Source organism: Balaenoptera acutorostrata, chromosome 17 (assembly GCF_949987535.1).
Source record: "Balaenoptera acutorostrata chromosome 17, mBalAcu1.1, whole genome shotgun sequence".
In the NCBI taxonomy this organism is placed as follows: Eukaryota; Metazoa; Chordata; class Mammalia; order Artiodactyla; family Balaenopteridae; genus Balaenoptera; species Balaenoptera acutorostrata.
The window spans coordinates 81,456,403-81,472,195 of NC_080080.1; the positions used below are offsets into that span (position 1 = coordinate 81,456,403).

Genomic DNA, 15,793 nt, shown 5'->3' on the forward strand with positions numbered 1-15,793 from the left:
ACATCTCCACTGCTGGAGTTGTGGACCTCAACAGCACTCTTTCAAGAATTGGGAGTTCAGACGGGCAGCGACTCGGTGAGGACGCAGTTGAAGTAAACAGCACTATCCTTCAAACTGGTTCACAGCAGCCCTCCCTTATCCCCAGGGGACACGTTCCAAGCCCCCCAGGGGATGCTCGACACCTTGGATGGTACCAAACCCTGTATATACGATGTCTTTTCCTGTACATACATACCTGTGATAAAGCTGAATTTATGAACGACGCGCAGTAAGCGACTGTCAACAGTAACTAATAATAAAATAGAACAACTAGAACAATATCTTGCCATAAAAGTTAGGCGACCGTGGCCTCTCTCTTTCAAAATATCTTCCTGTACAAATGTACAGCCTTTTCCGTCTTAACTAAGCTCTCATCACACACTGACTGTAACTTGTGCAGCTCCAGATGCAGCAGCAAAAGTAGCACACATTTCCTTTTCCCTCTTCACAGGTTCACGGATGGGAGAGTCCTTACCGTCCTCTATGAAGTTGAGAACTTTCACCTTTTCACCTAAAGGAAGGACTTCACAGCTTCTCTTTGGCGTATCCGAACTGCCAGCATCATTCTTCGTGCCCTTTGGGCCATTATTACGTAGATTAAAGGTTGCCTGACCACAAGCACTGCGACCCTGGGAGACAGTAGACCTGCTACCCCCGCGACTGCTGAGTGACTGAAGTGGAACACGGACGGAGGGATGATTCCTGTCCTGTGAGGACGGAGCTGACATTGCGAGATTTCATCGCCGTCCTCAGAATGACGCGCGGTTGAAAACTTAGGAATTGCTTATTTCTGGAATCTTTTAGTTAATATTTTTGGACTGTGGTTGACCTTGGGTCACTGATGCCAAGTAAAGTGAAACCACAGATAAGGAGGGACTCCCATCTTTTGCAGAACACTCCGTCCAAAAACAGCAAAATGCATATTCCTCCCATGCTTATATGGAAAATTCACAAAGATAGACCAGATTCTAGGCCAGACACAAAACTTAACAAATCAAAAAGAATATAAATCATACAAACTATGCCCCCAGACAACAAGGAATTTAAACTAGCAGTCAGTACCAGAAAGATAGCTTGAAAGTCCCCCAAATATTTGGGGAATACCTTTCTATATAACACATGAGTCAAAGAAGAAGTTTGGAGAGAAATTTAAAAATACTTTGAACTAAATAAAAATGAAATAGAATTCTTCAAAATTTGTGGGAAGCTGTGCTTAGAGAAAAATTTATGCCATTAAATGTATATATTCATAAAGATGATTAAAGTCAATGATCTAAGCTTCTACTATAGGAAATAGAAAAAGTGGAGCAGTCAAAGCCCAAAGCACAAAGAAGAAAACAAATAATAAAATCACACAGGAAATTAGTGAAATGGAAAACAAACAAACAAAAACAACAGAGAAAAGTCTATGACACTAAACACCTGTCCTTTGAAGTGATAAATAAAAATTGATAAACCTCTAACCAGATTAATCAAGAAATAGAGAAGATACAAATTACCAATATCGGAAATGAAAGAGGGGTCATCACTATTGATCCCATGGACATTAAGAAAAGGCTAATAGTAGAATACTACAAACAACTCTATGCCCACAACTTTGATAACCTCGGTGACATGGATCAATTCTTTGAAAAACGCAACTACTAAAACTCACACAAGGAGAAATAGATATTCTGAAATGGCCTATATGTATTAAATAAATTGAACCAAAAAAACCCACCTAAACTAGAAAGTTTTCCTGGTGTGTTCTGTCACATATTTAATGAAGGAACGGAACCGATCCTCCACAGTCTTGTCTAGAATATAGAGGCAGAGGCAACACTTTCTAAGTCATTCTTTGATGCCAGCATTATCCTAATACCAAAAACGATTTTAAAAATATTACAGAAAAACAAAATTAAGACCAATATATCTTATCAGAATTTATGCAATGATCTTCAAAAAGTTACTAGCGCATCAAACCCAACAATGTATAAAAGTAATTATACATCACAACCAGGTGGATTAATTCCAGGTAAGCAAGGATGATTCAATATTGTAAATTCAATCAATGTAATCTATGCATCAAATGTTTAAAGAACAAAACAAGTATGGTCATATCAAATGATGCAGAAAAAGCACTTGAAAGAACTCAACATACATCCATGATTAAAACTGCCTGCAAACTAGGAATATAGGGGAACTTCTTCAACTTGATAAAGAACATCTACAAAACACCCACAGCTAATATCATACTTAATGATGAGAAACCAGACCCGTTCCCACTGAGACCAGGAACAAGGAAAGGACATATTTTCTCACAATGAATACTCAAGTTACGCTGGAAGTCCAGGCTAGTGCAGTATGACAATAATGGAAAAATAAAGTTACATTGACTTAAAGAAGGAAATAAAGTCATCTTTATGGCCATGAAATAATTCATGCGTTGGACTTTATTACAATTAAAAAGTTCTGTTCTGGGCTTCCCTGGTGGTGCAGTGGTTAAGAATCCGCCTGCCATTGCAGGGGACGTGGGTTCGAGCCCTGGTCCGGGAAGACCCCACATGCCGCGGAGTAACTAAGCCCATGCGCCACAACTACTGAGCCCGCGTGCTGCAACTATTGAAGCCTGTGCTCCACAACAAGAGAAGCCACCACAATGAGAAGCCCGCATACCACAACGAACAGTAGCCCCCACTTGCCGCCACTAGAGAAAGCCCGCACGCAGCAAAGAAGACCCAACACAGCCAAAATAAATAAATAAATAAAATTAATAAAGAGAAAAAAAAAAGTCCTGTTCTGCAAAATATACTTTTAAAGAAAATTAAAAGGCAACCCATCCACAGAGAGGGAGAAAATATTTTTAAAACATATATCTGATGTGGTAGCCAATACAAACAAGGAGCTATCTCCAATATATATATAAAGAACTTTGTTAAATTCAACAATATGAAAACAAACAACTGAATTTAAAAATGGGCAAGGTATGTGAATAGACATCACCAAAGAAAATACAAAGAGGGCAAATAAGCATATGAACATATGCCTAACATCATCTGTCATTAAGGAATTGTAGATTAAAATAGCAATGAGATACCACTGCACACATGGTTCAAATCCACAAAACTGAAAGTACCAATTGCTGGTAAGGATACAGAGCAATGGGAACTCTCCTTTATTGCTCGTGGATGTGCAAAATGGTACTGCCATTTTGGAAGACAGTTTGGCAGTTTCTTGTAAACTAACTATAATCTTACCATATAATTCAGCAATACACCTCCTAAGTTATACTCAATTTATTTAAAACTTAATGTCCATGCAAAAACCTGCCTGCAAATATTTATAACAGCTTTATTCATAATCACCACGAACTGGAAGTAAGCACAATGTCCTGCAATAGGTAAATAGATTTTTTAAAAACTGTAGTGAAGTTGCTTAATATTCCATTGTCTGGACCATGAAATATTATTCAGTGCTCAAAAAGAAATAAATTATCAAGAGCTAAAAGACATGAATCATTCATAAATGCACGTTGCTAAGTGAAAGAAGCCATTCTGAAAAGGCTACATTCTCTATGATTTCAATTATATGACATTTTGATAAAGGCAAAACTATACAGACAGTGAAATGGTCATTTCTAGAGGGCCATGATGTGGGGAGGAAACAGCTGAGGAGGAGTTTTTTAGGGCAGTGAAACTATTCTGTACGACATCGTAATGGTGGATACATGGTATTATGCACTTGTCAAAACCTGTAGAATTTGTAGCTAAAAGGTGAGTGAGCCTTAATGTGTGCAAATCTCTAAAAAAAATCATTTAGGAGGTTAAGGGATATCACAGTTGAATGCAGGATATGACAAGAGAATCTGAATGTATTACGAACATCTGAAACAACCTCACTGAAGGGCTTAGGAGAGTGGAACTGACCTAAGTGAATCTGGAAATTAATGAAATCTGCAAGACTAAAGGCAAAAAAGAACAGTATATCAATCCTCTACCTAGTCAAGTTTTCCCACCAGGGAGTGGGTTAACTGCCCTGATCCTGCTGTACGTATGTACTGGATTAGAACAATTAAATAAGCAGATGGCAGATGGTGTAGCATCTGTTGGTGGGAGGCTACAGATAAGCAAGGGGAGGAGGCTAGGACTGTCTGTGTGATGACGGGTTCCCTTAGCGGCAGCCATGTAAACTCACGTTTAGCTTAATGTAGGTACAGAGTAGGTATGTGAGCAATTCAGTACACACACACACACACACACACACACACACGACACACACACACCTCCTGCTCTGTGAGCTGAGGGGCCTAGAAGGCACAGCTACTCCACAAGCAATGAGCACACCAGCTCCCAGAATGTGGTTTCTCCAACATTCTCTAACAAAGCAAAGCAGGGCCTCTGGGAGGAATGGCTGACTCTTGGACTGGCAGGAAAGGTACAAGATGAGCCTGAAACATCTTTTAGCGCCAGAAACTGAGAAAGTGCTCCAAAAAAAAAAAAAAAATCCCAAGGACTTTTCAAAGCAACACTAAAACCAACTGGAAAAGCTTATAGCCCAGAGTATAAAAGAAGTATCCACAGTCCACACTGATCTGTCAAAATGACTGAATAAATTTTAAAAATTGAGGTGAACAGACAAATCTCATATGCAGCACAATTCCAGGGAATGTACGCAGACAGTCCGCCCCTGTGGAGGTAGAGCATATTCCCCAATAAGTGTAGGATCTCCTTCCAAGGAGCACAGCATGGAAAGGGAACAAGGACCACAGAGTAAGGAACCTGGCAGACTCTCCCTCATCCAGGTGCTGGTGATGCAGTCATGACAGCAGGTACACGTGATAAGACGTGATAAGACCGGCACTGTGCCTCTGTCATCTTCCTCCCAACACACATAAGCCCAGTCTAATCACACAAAATAATCGGAAAACTCCAAATGGAGATTCAGCCCGCAAAATACCTGACCAGTCCCCCTCAAAAGTGTAACAGTTATCAAAAAAGAAGTCCTAGAAACTATTACAGCCCAGAGGAGCCAAAGGAGACATAATTACATGTGATGTGTAATCTGGATGGGATCCTGGGACAGGAAAAGAAGTACTAGGTAAAAACTAAAGAAATTTGAATAAAGAATAGACTTTTGTTAATAATAATGTATCAGTACTGGTTTATTCCTTGTAAGAAATGTAATGTAACAATGTGGGATGTTAATAATGGGGAAAACTGGGTGTGGAAACACCCAGCACATATATACAATGTAATATTACTCAGCCATAAAAAGAAACAAAATTGAGTTATTTGTAGTGAGGTGGATGGACCTAGAGTCTGTCATACGGAGTGAAGTAAGTCAGAAAGAGAAAAACAAATACCGTATGCTAACACATATATATGGAATCTAAAAAAAAAAAAAAAATGGTTCTGAAGAACCTACGGGCAAGATGGGAATAAAGGTGTAGATGTAGAGAATGGACCTGAGGACATGGGGAGGGGGAAGGATAAGCTGGGACGAAGTGAGAGAGTGGCATGGACTTATATACACTACCAAATGTAAAATAGACAGCTAGTGGGAAGCAGCTGCAAAGCACAGGGAGATCAGCTCGGTGACTTGTGACCACCTAGAGGGGTGGGATAGGGAGGGTGGGAGGGAGACGCAAGAGGGAGGAGATATGGGGATATATGTATATGTATAGCTGGTTCACTTTGTTACACTGCAGAAACTAAGACACCATTGTAAAGCAATTATACTCCAATAAAGATGTGAAAGAAAAAAAGTGATGCATCAGTAGCGGTTCACCAACTGTAAGAAATGTCGACAGCAGCCCATGATCTTAGTAAGAGGGGATACTCTGTGTGAGACAAGATGGGGAGAAAACTTTCTGCACAATTATTTTGTAAACCTAAAAGGCTTCTAAAAGATAAAGTCTATTAAAATTGCAAAAGAGAAAAAACATACACATTCCCAGGCACTTTCTCATGAGTGAGCTGCAAAATACATCAAGAGTGATCTATTTCAAACGCTTCATCTTTCAGATAAAAAATGAGGGTCAGAGAAATGTAGGCCCTTTATGGTCATCAGACAGCTGGAAAATACCTATAACAAAAATTCTAACTTAGGTGTGCAAATTTCCATCCTCAGACCCTTTCTTCTCCTTGCCTTTCAGTCCGATCACGCTGAAAATAAAACGCCAGCGATGTGAGAGCTGGATAATCTGGGTAACACACGCCTCCCGTCCTCCCCCTGATCCGTGGGGCAGGAGAGTGACTGGGGAGCGTGTTCGTCGGGGCGCGGTGACGTCCGCACGCCTGTCTCTACCCCCGGTCACTTGCTCTTCTCTGTACACAGGGTCCACCTGGGCCTCCTGCTGTGTGTCCTCCCTGCCGATTCTTCTGGGTGGGAATTAGCTGGTGCTCCACTTAGGAAGGGTTTATCTGGCCTGGCTTTGTGTCATTGTCGAGGGTGCTGCGAAACGGGTCTTGAGTCTGTGTAAGACAACAAGTAGGGATTTGCTGGGAATCAGCAGCCAGGAGTGAAGAGCACGGAGTTAATGAACTTGCCACCTGTGCTGTCTCCATTCATAGCCTAATGAGGGGGCAGACCTGAGGGTCCAGCAGAGAAGGAACTCCTAAGGGTGTTAATGACAATCTAAGGATGTGAATTAGTCAAGTTCTAGATATTTTATTGCTTTTCAAAATCAGAGATACAATAAACAATATGTAACACCTTTTTGTCTTTACGCTTAACGCTTCCCAAACTGGTGGGAAATAGTAAAAGTCTAGTGATTTCATGTATGGCTTTCCTCTGTGGTAGTTAATTCAGAGAAAAAGAGTCCACTGCAGTCAGAATTCTTGAGGAAAATCTTAATCCATTAGACCTCAAAACCTATTTCCAAACTGAAAACAAATTGAGAATTGTTAGCAGTTAGGTGCAACATGATATGTTAATGACAATTTAAGCGTTTTGCCAGGACCTAAAATGTTTTTGTTTGTTTGTTTTTTGTTTTTTTTTAAACATCTTTATTAGAGTATAACTGCTTTACAATGGTGTGTTAGTTTCTGCTTTATAACAAAGTGAATCAGTTATACATATACATATGTTCCCATATCTCTTCCCTCTTGCGTCTCCCTCCCTCCCACGACCTAAAATGTTTTATGTTCCCAAATCACATCCTAAATATGTTCCTTGATAACTCATAAAATCTCCTAAATGGTTCCAATATATAAACTAATGCCTCATTTTCAGATGATATGATGTAACTCTTGTAATTTTATTTTCTGATTAATCTAAGCTAAAAAAGAAAATTCCAATGGAAATTTTGAATTAAGTTAAGCATATCTCATAACAATTAAAATGTTATTAAACAACATTTTGTATTTCTTTTATCGAAATTTGTTCTCATTGCATGAATATATCATTTTAACTTACATAATTTGAGCTATTCATTCTGCTCCTGTAAAAATTACACAATTGTAGAGTTTGGTTCAAAGTCACAAATTCAGAATCAGGGTGATGGTTATTTGCAATTCTAATTATCTAATGTTTTCTATCAATAAGACCGTAAAAACAAAAAACAGATGAAACTCTTTTTCGGTCTCAAAGCTGGCACCTGCTCTAATCTTTCTTGGTCAGGAAACTGGTAGCTTTTCTTCCTTCGCAATCTTCTAGCGAGAAGAATGCCCGGGGTGATGTGGGTGAAGCCCAGAATTGATGATCGCACACCCAGACATGAGAAACATACAGACGCAGACGCCGTGATGACCTAATTCTAGTTATTTAGCTAAAGAATCCGTTAACAACAGTCCACTGAGTGCCCACGCGGAGGGCAGGGATCCCTGGCCACACAGATCAAGCCTGTAGCTAGCTCCATCACAGAAGCTACGGCTACACCGTTGAAGGCATCTACGAATGATGTAGACGGCTAACAATGGCAGTGAATAGTGTAGGTGAATAAAAGAAAGTCACAGGCACAAACAACCTACTGTCATTCCTTCCCGGGCTTCTTTCTGAATTTGGGCCTCTGGGGGCCCTGACTTGGAATGAGGAACACGGTCCGTCAGCATGGTTCTTAAAACCATCCACACCTCTGAGCTTGTGGTGACCTTTTCTGCCCATATACGTCTGTTCTTAAACATTTAATTAATATCTCAGTCCCACTGAGGTGTAAGTCAGTCTGTTTGCTTAGATAACTAGCAGTGAAGACAAAAGCACCTAATCACTGTTGCAAAGTGAAAGATTGGAACCAAATAAGAATATCACTACCTACACTTCAAAGCTGATATGGTTAAACCTCTCAAAAGAGTAAAAGTTTGTTGTGAAGGGCCACGTGCAATTTGCAATACAATCTTAAATCCCTCTACTTTGAAACAGAATGAACACCATTCGGAAGTGGCGCGATTAGCGCATTCTAATCTTTCACGCCACGCGGATCTGTTTAATCAAAGCCTCACCACAGTGAGTGTGAGCGTGCTGCTTGCCTCTGAAGGGCAAATTGCAAACAGGGCTCCGTGGAACAGCATGCGGTTCTGGAAGCGAACGCACTTGTTTTTGCTCCTTGGACAATGAGTTTAAAATCACGTTGTACTTTTGAAAAAAGACTAAAGTTAAAATATCTTTGTTACAGGGCTGTATTTGAAATTTGTGTGTATTCAGAACCGAGTGGTCTGTGATGTGCTGCTTCTCATTTGTCTAGAACTCTGTTCTCAAATATTGCTTTTCCCTGTACCTATTTGACATAAGCCTGAGATGTGAAGTACGTATATTTTATGCGAGGTTCACCAAGGGGTGATTTTTGAAAAATCAAGTAGGATTTTTGAGAGAAAAACCGAGCGATGAATATGGACACACCTTGCCTGTCCCACAGAGAACGCTCTCCAACAGCTCTGCTTGTGGAGCTGGGGCTTTTCAGACGCTGGGAGTTGCCTCTTTGAGGTCTGAAATATGTAAATATATCAGAAGAGTTTTCTCCAAATAGTAGCGGGGCAACGTCTTCACAAACCAAGTGAACTGGAGCCGCGAGAAGCCAGAGGCTTACGGTATTTTCATTTTGTTTGACCCTTGAGTACAAAACTTTAGGCATATTTTCTCCTCTCTCCTTTCCCCTGTGAGCTGATACGGAGATTCAGTGAAGGTTCTATGAATGTTATTGAATCAGCCATGAAAAACGTTTCCCAAACGCCCGACACCGGCCTGTTCTTTTCTGCATCATTTTTTATGCCCTCCCTCAGCTCCACAGAAGCTGCTCAACCTTCCAGCTTTTCCCAAGATGTAGATTAGAGGCCGCTGACAGTGAAACTGCTGGGCCCGTTGTTAAAATACAAATTCCTGAGTCACATAAGCTGAGTGAATTAAAGTATCTGAGGCCGGGCTTCAAATCTGCACATTTACCAACATCCAAGAAAATATCAGAGTAAGCACTGCTGACCTTTCTGTGTAGCTGTCTAGTGAGCTGAACCTGCGAGCCTTGAGATGAAGTGTCTCTAAATGTCGTCTCTGTCTCTGTCTCTCTCTCACACACACACACGCACGCACACACACGCGCACACAACGCACATGCGCACACACACGTGCACGCACACGCATGCACACACACACAGAGACACGCACGCACACACGCACACGCACACACACACAGTCTTTACATGCTCTTCCCATTGCCCCGGCTACTAGATAAAATTTTACAAACATAAATTTTACTGTTTATAAGCTTCTAAACATTTGCAAAGATTTAGAGATATATTTCACCTAGAGATCTACTTAGCGGACACGGACTAGTAGAAATTAACCGAAAAACTGGAAAACACAGCAAACGGCCCCCCTTAAGTATTTCTTTGAATTACATTTTGTCCTGAGTGATGCTCACTGATCTGTTTCTAATATACAAAAAAAAAAACCCAAACACCAAGTAAGAGATTTTCTGAAAGTCTGATAGCACACTGGACCAGCGTCATATTTCCTAATGAATAAAATGAAAAGTTTTTAGCAATGCCCTAAATCCTCATGTGTACATGGGGAAAATTATGATATTAGGAAAAAGTAAAGAAAACTCACCACTTCTTCATGTCTGCATTTTCTCACATTAATCCCATTTATCTGCAATGGAAAGAGAGACACAGCTTCACGTGGTATATTGTGAATTGACTTTATGCTCTGGTTGCACATGGAAAGTAATGGTAAGGTGTGTACCTGCAGAATTGCATCCCCAAGAAAGAGCAGTCCTGAGAGCTCAGCTGTGAATGGAGAAGGACAACTGATTATGCATCGTCTACTTCCTTCACACAGATGAAAGAGTTTTTAATTAAATAAAGTCAAAACTGATAAAAGGAAAAAAATGAAATGTGTTATATGGGTAGCATCTTAAAAGATCCACAGGTAATAGAAATGCAAAAACAATCACATGATTCAACTCCTATGATTGAAACATGAGCTGAATTGAAACACATGCTGTGATAGTTCCATTTCATTCTATCATTTCAGATCTTAGTTGCCAAAAATTGGCCAAGCTTCTGGATGGAGGACTAAATGTCCTCATGTTTTTATGAGAGCATTAAGGCATCTATGAAAACGTTTAGAGCTAGACATTCACTCCATCGGCAATGGAATCAGCTCCCCGTTTCTTTTTAAACACTAGGCTGTCTCAGTGATTTCGGTCATTGTAACAGTTGCTTTACATCTTCAGAGTTTTTCCTGGATGAAATTTTATATGAAGGGCTGAGTTAAATTGCATATGAAAACTGAAAAAAATATATATAACTGGAGTTGCCTGTAACTGATGTGACCTGTAAGCATCAGACCCGTTTCTATGCTTGCGTGTTAATGGGACACTGTGCAGTCATGCAAACTCCGGCTCACACACAGCTGCCTGCTCTACTGTCTTCCCTCCCTGCCCGCCGGGCGGGTAAAGGATTTGGACTCGGCCGTCGGAACCGTCACGTGCTGCCTGGTCACGGGAACCCGGCTGGTCAGTCCCATACGAATTTATGATTCTAACGATTGTCTTGTTCCTCAGTGACACTGACTCACAGGGCAGCCCTCTTAACACTTTACCTCTTTGCTCCTTGGAGATTTTTGAAATGACAACTGGAATGTTATGTTCTGCTCCCCCCTGAAAAGAGAAAATCATATATCGTGCTTTTTAATCTCAAAAATTAAATACACAGCCTTCAGTTAGGAAACTATACAAGTTATGAATAGCATGTGAATGGACACCAAATAGAATTAAAATAGACCCCTAGAATTTTTCTACCAAATAGATTGTCCTCCCAAGAAACTTATCTGTTTAGAATTTCTCTGTGACACGCAATAATTAATAGCAGTTGACTTTGAAAATTTCAATTTTTTAAATTAAGATTGGTGATTCCGTAAGAAGGCATTTCCTCCAATGTGTAGCAGTGCTGCTCATTGTAGAAATTCTTACTTAGGGTTCCAAACAGTAGATAATTATGTATTTCCATTATCTGGCTAAGTTGTTCTATGCTGGGGACCAAGCAAGGGCCCCTTTGGATGCTGCATGTCTGGAGAGACTACATACACAAATCGGTACAAAAAAACAGAGTGTGTATATGCCTGATGGGGAAGGGGTCATTATATTCCTCTTCGTGTGAAAGTGCATACTAAACAATTAACAGAATACAGTAAACTGACAAGAATATTGCAACAGTGCTTTGTCTAACTGACCAAATAAGATAGAAAAAACAAAGAAAAATAAGTAAGCTAAACTCATGTGGACGGAAATAAAATAAATCCCTGAAGTAACTGCATAAAATTATGGTTTTTATATAACAGATTTGAGAAGGTTGAAAGCAATAGTTGAAAAATCAAATAAGTGCATTAAAGAATAAGATTTCATGTAGAAAACAAGTACAGCACTTTTAACATGGGTAGTTGAAAAGATAATCTAAATTTCCATTGGGGTTTCTGTAGCTTCAGAATAAGTAAACCTCCTAAGCCTTTTTTCCTTCAAGGACAAAAATTATTTTAGAACAGACATTTTTTCCCATGAATGTCCATATTTAGCACTGAGTTGTCAATATATTTAAATATAAGATAGGCAGTAGTTGTAGAGAACAGTAATGGCTTTCAAGCTTTTCTTGGCAAGTAGTCCTTTCTACTTCTGGGATATTAAGAAGAGACGTGATAAATAAAATACTGAAAGCTGTCTTACCCAGGGTGAAATTCAAACCCACCCCTGAATCCTCTGTTCTCACCATTTCCCACCAGCCTGACATTCACCTACCCACCCTCACTAAGCCTGTGCAGAAGGTCTCTGGTATAAGCTTCCTTGGCTTCTGATTCTGCTTTTGCGTTTTGTGTTTGTGTCCATAACAAGCCCTGATCCTGTCCAAGACAATCTCTCATCTGATCAGAGCACAGGATTAGGACTGAGGGTGCAGTACAAAAGGAGTGCTTCGTTAGCACAGTAAACCCGGAACAGAATCCAAGGCCCTTCATGTTTACCAGTGAGGGTTCCAAGTTCCCAATCCCTGCATTCTGTTCTATCTTTCCCCATTATACTCATTAGCTTCTTACCTACTACAATCTTACACATTTCCTACATATATTATTTGTTTTCTTTCTCCTAACCACAAAGCAAGTTCCACAAGCGCAATAGATCTATTTATTTATTTATTTTGGTTATTTGTTTCCTACATTGATGTAATGTCAGTGCCTGGAATAATGATTCTTTTTTAAGCTTTGAAATGTTTGTTGAGTGAATGAGTGAATGAATAAATGAAGCCTAAAATTTTCCAGACCTAAAATTGTTCACTTTTTTTTTTAAACAATTTTTTAAAGATTTTTTTGATGTGGACCATTTTTAAAGTCTTTATTGAATTTGTTACAATACTGCTTCTGTTTTATGTTTTGGGTTTTGGGCCCCAAGGCATGTGGGAATCTTAGCTCCCTGAATAGGGATTGAACCCGCATCCCCTGCATTGGAAGGCAAATCTTAACCACTGGACCACTGGTGAAGTCCTGTAAAATTGTTCAGTCTTTAAAGTACTTTGCAGAGGGAGACCTTTAAGACCACAGAGGAGTAAGACATGGAGATCACCTTCCTCCCCACAAATGCATCAGAAATACATCTACATGTGGAACAACTCCTATAGAACACCTACTGAACACTGGCAGAAGACCTCAGACTTCCCAAAAGGCAAGAAACTCCCCACATACCTGGGGAGGGCAAAAGAAAAAAGAAAAAACAGAGACAAAAGAATAGGGACGGGGCCTGCACCTCAGGGAGGGAGCCGTGAAGGAGGAAAGGTTTCCACATACTAGGAAGCCCCTTTGCGGGCGGAGACTGGGGGCATGGCGGGGTGGGGGGGAAGCTTCAGAGCCGTGGAGGAGAGCGCAGCCACAGGGGTGCGGAGGGCAAAGCGGAGAGATTCCCGCACAGAGGATCGGCACTGACCAGCACTCACCAGCCCGAGAGGCTTGTCTGCTCACCCGCCGGGGCGGGCGGAGCCTGGGAGCTGAGGCTCGGGCTTCGGTCGGATCGCAGGGAGAGGACTGGGGTTGGCGGCGTAAACACAGCCTGAAGGGGGCTAGTGCACCACAGCTAGCCAGGAGGGAGTCCAGGAAAAAGTCTGGAGCGGCCGAAGAGGCAAGAGACCATTGTTTTGGGGTGCGCAGGGAGAAGGGATTCAGAGCACCATGTAAACAAGTTCCAGAGACGGGCGCAAGCCACAGCTGTCAGCACAGATGACAGAGACAGGCATGAAATGCTAATGCTGCTGCTGCCGCCACCAAGAAGCCTGTGTGCGAGCACAGGTCACTCTCCACACCGCCCCTCCCGGGAGCCGGTGCAGCCCGCCACGGCCAGGGTCCCGTGATCCAGGGACAACTTCCCTGGGAGAACACACAACATGCATCGGGCTGCTGCAACGTCATGACGCCTCTGACGCCGCAGGCTCGCCCCACATCCGTAACCCTTCCTCCCCCCGGCTGGAGGGATCCAGAGCCCCCGAATCAGCTGCTCCTTTAACCCCGTCCTGTCTGAGCAAAGAACAGATGCCCTCAGGCGACCTACATGCAGAGGCGGGGCCAAATCCAAAGCTGAACCCTGGGAGCTGTGCAAACAAAGAAGAGGAAGGGAAATCTCTCCCAGCAGCCTCAGCGGATTAAATCTGCACAATCAACTGGATGTACCTGCATCTGTGGAATACCTGAATAGACAACGAATCATCCCAAATTGAGGAGGTGGACTTTGGGAGCAACTGTAGACTTGGGGTTTTCTTTCTGCATCTAATTTTTTCTGGTTTTATGTTTATCTTAGTTTAGTATTTAGAGCTTATTATCATTGGTAGATTTCTTTATTGATCTGGCTGCTCTCTTCCTTTTTATTATATATATATATATTTTTCAGTTTTCACTTTTTGTGAGTGTGTGTGTGTATGCTTCTTTGTGTGATTTTTATCTGTATAGCTTTGCTTTTACCTTTGTCCTAGGGTTCTGTCTGTCTGTTTTTTTTTTTAATATAGTTTTTAGTGCTTGTTATCATTGGTGGATTTGTTTTTTGGTTTGGTTGCTCTCTTCTTTCTTTCTTTTATTACTTTTTAATTTTTTAATTTTTAATAATTCAATTTTTTTTAATTTTAATAACTTTATTTCTTTTTATTTTATTTTTTCCTTTCTCTCTCTTCCTTCCTTCCTTCCTCCCTCCCACCCTCTCTCTCTCTCTCTTTCTCTCTCTCTTTCTTTCTTTTTTTTCTCCCTTTTATTCTGAGCCATGTGGCTGACAGGGTCTTTGTGCTACGGCCAGGTCTCAGGCCTGTGCCTCTGAGGTGGGAGAGCCGAGTTCAGGACATTGGTTCACAAGAGACCTCCCAGCCCCATGTAATATCAACTGGCGAAAGCTCTCCCAGAGATCTCCATCCCAATGCAAAGACCCAGCTCCACTCAACAACCAGAAAGCTACAGTGCTAGACACCCTATGCCAAACAACCAGCAAGACAGGAACACAACCCGCCCCACTAGCAGAGAGGCTGCTTAAAATCATAATAAGGTCACAGATACCCCAAAACACACCACCAGATGTGGTCCTGCCCACCAGAAAGACAAGATCCAGCCTCATCCACCAGAACGCAGGCATGAATCCCCTCCACCAGGAGCCTAAACAACCCACTGAACCAACCTTAGCCACTGGGGGCAGACACCAAAAACAAAGGGAACTACGAACCCGCAGCCTGTGAAAAGGAGACCCCAAACTCAGTAAATTAAGCAAAATGAGAAGACAAATAAACACACAGCAGATGAAAGAGCAAGGTAAACACCCACCAGACCAAACAAATGAAGAGGAAATAGGCAGTATACCTGAAAAAGAATTCAGAGTAATGATAGTGAAGATGATCCAAAACCTTGGAAATAGAATGGAGAAAATACAAAAAAAACATTTAACAGGGACCTAGAAGAACAAAAGAGCAAACAAACAATGATGAACAACACAATAAATGAAATTAAAAATTCTCTAGAAGGAATCAATAGCAGAATAACTGAGGCAGAAAAACAGATAAGTGACCTGGAAGATAAAATAGTGGGAATAACTACTGTAGAGAAGAATAAAGAAAAAAGAATGAAAAGAATTGAGGACAGTCTTAGAGACCTCTGGGACAACATTAAACACACCAACATTCGAATTATAGGGGTCCCAGAAGAAGAAGAGAAAAAGAAAGGGACTGAGAAAATATTTCACGAGATTATAGTTGAAAACTTCCCTAATATGGGAAAGGAAATAGTCAAGTCCAGGAAGTGCAGAGAGTCCCATCCAGGATAAATCCAAGGAGAAACACAC

General features: G+C 41.2%; 1 protein-coding gene across 2 annotated transcripts in view; it reads right to left on the reverse strand.

Moving 5' to 3' along the window:
* SNTG1 (syntrophin gamma 1) overlaps positions 1 to 15,793 on the reverse strand; it is a 471,471-nt gene that overhangs the window by 153,054 nt on the left and 302,624 nt on the right. For both annotated transcript variants that reach the window (XM_057532135.1, XM_007168620.2), the window contains 3 exons: positions 11,053 to 11,110; positions 10,192 to 10,235; positions 10,057 to 10,098 (listed from right to left, as the gene is read on the reverse strand). In XM_057532135.1, the coding sequence (XP_057388118.1) occupies positions 10,057 to 10,098; positions 10,192 to 10,235; positions 11,053 to 11,110 (144 nt within the window). The remainder of the gene's footprint in view (positions 1 to 10,056; positions 10,099 to 10,191; positions 10,236 to 11,052; positions 11,111 to 15,793) is intronic.